This window comes from Macrobrachium nipponense, chromosome 8 (assembly GCF_015104395.2).
Source record: "Macrobrachium nipponense isolate FS-2020 chromosome 8, ASM1510439v2, whole genome shotgun sequence".
Lineage (NCBI taxonomy): Eukaryota > Metazoa > Arthropoda > Malacostraca > Decapoda > Palaemonidae > Macrobrachium > Macrobrachium nipponense.
This window is the reverse complement of record NC_087203.1, coordinates 73,654,683-73,656,032: the sequence shown is the minus strand read 5'-3', so window position 1 is coordinate 73,656,032 and position 1,350 is coordinate 73,654,683. Positions and strand designations below refer to the sequence as shown.

The following is a 1,350-nucleotide window of genomic DNA, read 5'->3' as shown; positions in this document are numbered from 1 at the left end:
TTTGTCATGAGGTCCGGGAGGGATTGGAGTTGATGAATTATCTTCAGTCAGATAAATGTAGTAAAATTCAGTAACGGAAAACGTACATGTGCCGTATTAGTGTCATATATTATGCATAGAGAAGGTCACCCAATGCAAGTGGTCGTAATGAAATAGCACTTAACCAAATTCTGAAGCGAGTACGTTTCATTCTAGGGCACAGGTAGATGTAGATAGATTATGCTTAGGTTTAAAGAATTGTTTTAAATGAAGAATAACTAAAACGAATGAAGGAAACCGCATGGTTTATAGCAGTGGTTCTTAAACTTTTTACTACCACGCCCCCTCTAGGAACAGCTCTTTCCCTCCACGCCCCCCTTGCATCTATAGACAAATTTCACTCCCAGATTTAGAAATAAAATGAATAAAAATGGCTTTTTAGTCAATTTACTAAGCATGAATTACATTAGTGAGATATTTGACACTGCTCTACCAGATCTTGAATACATGGTTAGTGAGATATTTGACACTGCTTCTTAGCTACCAGATCTTGAATACGTAGTCGAATGCTTGAGAGTGCACAACGTAAGTCCCCTTCAACATTCAGGCGGTTTCTGTACTTGGTTTTGATAGCAACGAGCGTGGAAAATGCAGTTTCACATAGATATGTGGATCCAAACATTGTTAGAATCCGAAGAGCCTGATGTGAGATCAGAGGGTAAACAGGAAGGTATTTGACCCAGAACGTCTCCAAATCCATATCTTTGAAGTCTTCTTTAGCTGTAGAGTTGAACTTCAATTCTAGGAACTCTTCTTGGACTTCATCAGCAACATCAGCTACTTCACATTGAAATGGGTTCCTGACGAATTTCCAGGCTTCACGCTTGTCATCTATATCTGGGAAGTATCTGATGAATTCTGCTTTCAAGTCACTTAGATGAGTGATTATTTGTTGCTTTAAGTCAGAGTCGAGGTTACTGTCAGCGAGAGCAGAATCCAAGTTCCTAAAACTGGCTGCATTTCCCTGCTGAACCCGACATTTCTGCATTATTTCATAAGCTTATCTTTACAGTACTGCCCCATGCTCTTGTCATGAAAATAACCCATAAATGGAAAAACTTCTTCTTTTCACCTGAGGCTCGTGCCCCCCCTGGAAATCACTGACGCCCCCCCTAGGGGAGCGCCCCCCCCCCCCAGGTTAAGAACCACTGGACTTTATAGAAATTTACACTTAGATCTAGTTAATGATTGATGATATGCTCTTTACGAATTAATACGAGTAAGTTTACACGATGAAAAAAAGAAAAATAAATAGAAGAAAAGAGTAAATGATCGTTCATAATATATCCTTATCTTATGCTTTTCATGTTT

At 39.3% G+C, this 1,350-nt stretch overlaps 1 protein-coding gene across 1 annotated transcript; it reads right to left on the bottom strand.

Annotated features, from left to right (window-relative positions):
- Window positions 1–490: 490 nt before the first annotated feature.
- LOC135223133 (zinc finger BED domain-containing protein 5-like) lies at window positions 491–1,027 on the bottom strand. The gene has a single exon (XM_064261637.1). The coding sequence runs from the start codon at window positions 1,025–1,027 to the stop codon at window positions 491–493; it is 537 nt and encodes a 178-aa protein (XP_064117707.1).
- Between the last annotated feature and the right edge of the window lie 323 nt (window positions 1,028–1,350).